General features: G+C 76.3%; 1 protein-coding gene across 1 annotated transcript in view; it reads left to right on the top strand.

Moving 5' to 3' along the window:
- Window positions 1-1427, top strand: part of FCHO1 (FCH domain only 1) — a 9622-nt gene that overhangs the window by 3791 nt on the left and 4404 nt on the right. The window contains exons 10-17 of the mRNA XM_026064743.1: window positions 23-44; window positions 195-249; window positions 356-534; window positions 632-656; window positions 776-838; window positions 925-967; window positions 1062-1153; window positions 1266-1418. Coding sequence (XP_025920528.1) covers window positions 23-44; window positions 195-249; window positions 356-534; window positions 632-656; window positions 776-838; window positions 925-967; window positions 1062-1153; window positions 1266-1418 — 632 coding nt within the window. The remainder of the gene's footprint in view (window positions 1-22; window positions 45-194; window positions 250-355; window positions 535-631; window positions 657-775; window positions 839-924; window positions 968-1061; window positions 1154-1265; window positions 1419-1427) is intronic.

Below are 1427 nucleotides of genomic sequence, written 5' to 3'. Positions count from 1 at the left end.
TAACGCTGCCTCTCTCCCCCAGGGAGTCGCCGGACCCCGACGTGGTGAGTAGCCCCCCGCCACGTGGGGCACCGACCCCCGGTGCGGAGCGGGGGGGTTGCTTCCCCCCTGCCCCCCCCCGGCCTGGCTGGGAGCACTGGGAGCACTGGGAGCACCGGGGGGGGGCGAGCGTCTCCCTGCGCGTCTCCCCGCAGGCCGGCCCGGAGGTGGACGAGGACGGATTCACCGTGCGCCCGGACGTCGCCCACAATATCCTTGCACTGGGACGGGCTGGGTTTGGTGGAGGGGGGTTGGGGACGCCTGGGTCCCCGGGGGGGCCGCCGAGCGTGGGGGCATTGCCTTGACGGCGGCGCAGCCGAGGCCGGGAACCACGCGTGCTCGTCCAGCGACTCGGACTACGACGAGGACGAGCCCCGCAAGTTCTACGTGCACATCAAGCCCGTGCAGCCGCGGGAGGCGGGCGGCAGCGCCGAGGCCGCCGTGGAGCAGCTCAAGGCCACCGTGGGCAACCTCATCCTGCCCCCCGGCGTCGGGGTGAGGCGTGCGGGGATGGGGGGACGGGTCCCTGGGGTGGCCGTGCTGGGACCCCCCCCCCTTCCAGGCTGACCCCGTCCCCCCCCTTCTCTTGCAGGGCACCGTGAAGCGACAGTCGTCCCGTAAGTGCCGCCCCGGCGGGTCCCCCGCGTCGTTCCCCGGCCGGCAGGGCTGGCGGCTCAGCGGGTCCCGCTCCGGGGGTCCCTGTCCCCTAACGCCGCCCGTCCCCTTCCTCCCCCAGGCCACGTGGCCGCTCTGGCCCCTGCCCCGGCCGAGCCGGACCCCGAGGAGACCCCGGCGGCAGGTGAGGCCGTGCCGGGGGGGGGGGTCCCCAGGGATGGGGGGGGTGCGGTGGCTCTGCAGCGTCCCCACTGTCCCCTCTCCCCGCAGGCGACGGCGCTGCGAAGGGGCACCCGGGGGCGCAGGTGAACAGGTACGGGCGTCCTGCGCGGGCAGGGGACAAAGCGCCAGGGTCCCTGGGGGGGGACACGGGGTGGCCGGGCGCTGACTCGCCCCATCGCCGGCAGCTGCCCCGGGAAAGCGCCGCCGGACGCGGTGCCCTCCGCAGCCCTGTTCGGGCCCCCGCTGGAGTCGGCTTTCGAAGCGGAGGATTTCTCGGGTGAGGAGTCGCGGCAGGGGAGGGCRGAGGGGGCCAGGGGGCCCAGGCGTCCGGGGCGCCGCGGCTGGTGCCCGCCCCGCCGCGCTCCGCCAGCCCCGGGGTCTCTCCGCAGCGTCCCGCGCCTACGTCACCTCCTCCTCGTCCCCCTTCTCCTCCTCCTCCCCGGAGAACGTGGAAGACTCGGGCTTGGACTCCCCGTCGCACCCYGCGCCCGGCCCCTCGCCGGACTCGAGGCCGTGGACGCCGCAGCCCGGCACGCCGCAGAGCCCCCTGC

This window comes from Apteryx rowi, unplaced genomic scaffold, assembly GCF_003343035.1.
Source record: "Apteryx rowi isolate R43461 unplaced genomic scaffold, aptRow1 scaffold_220, whole genome shotgun sequence".
Taxonomy (NCBI): Eukaryota; Metazoa; Chordata; class Aves; order Apterygiformes; family Apterygidae; genus Apteryx; species Apteryx rowi.
This window is presented reverse-complemented; position numbering and strand designations above follow the sequence as displayed.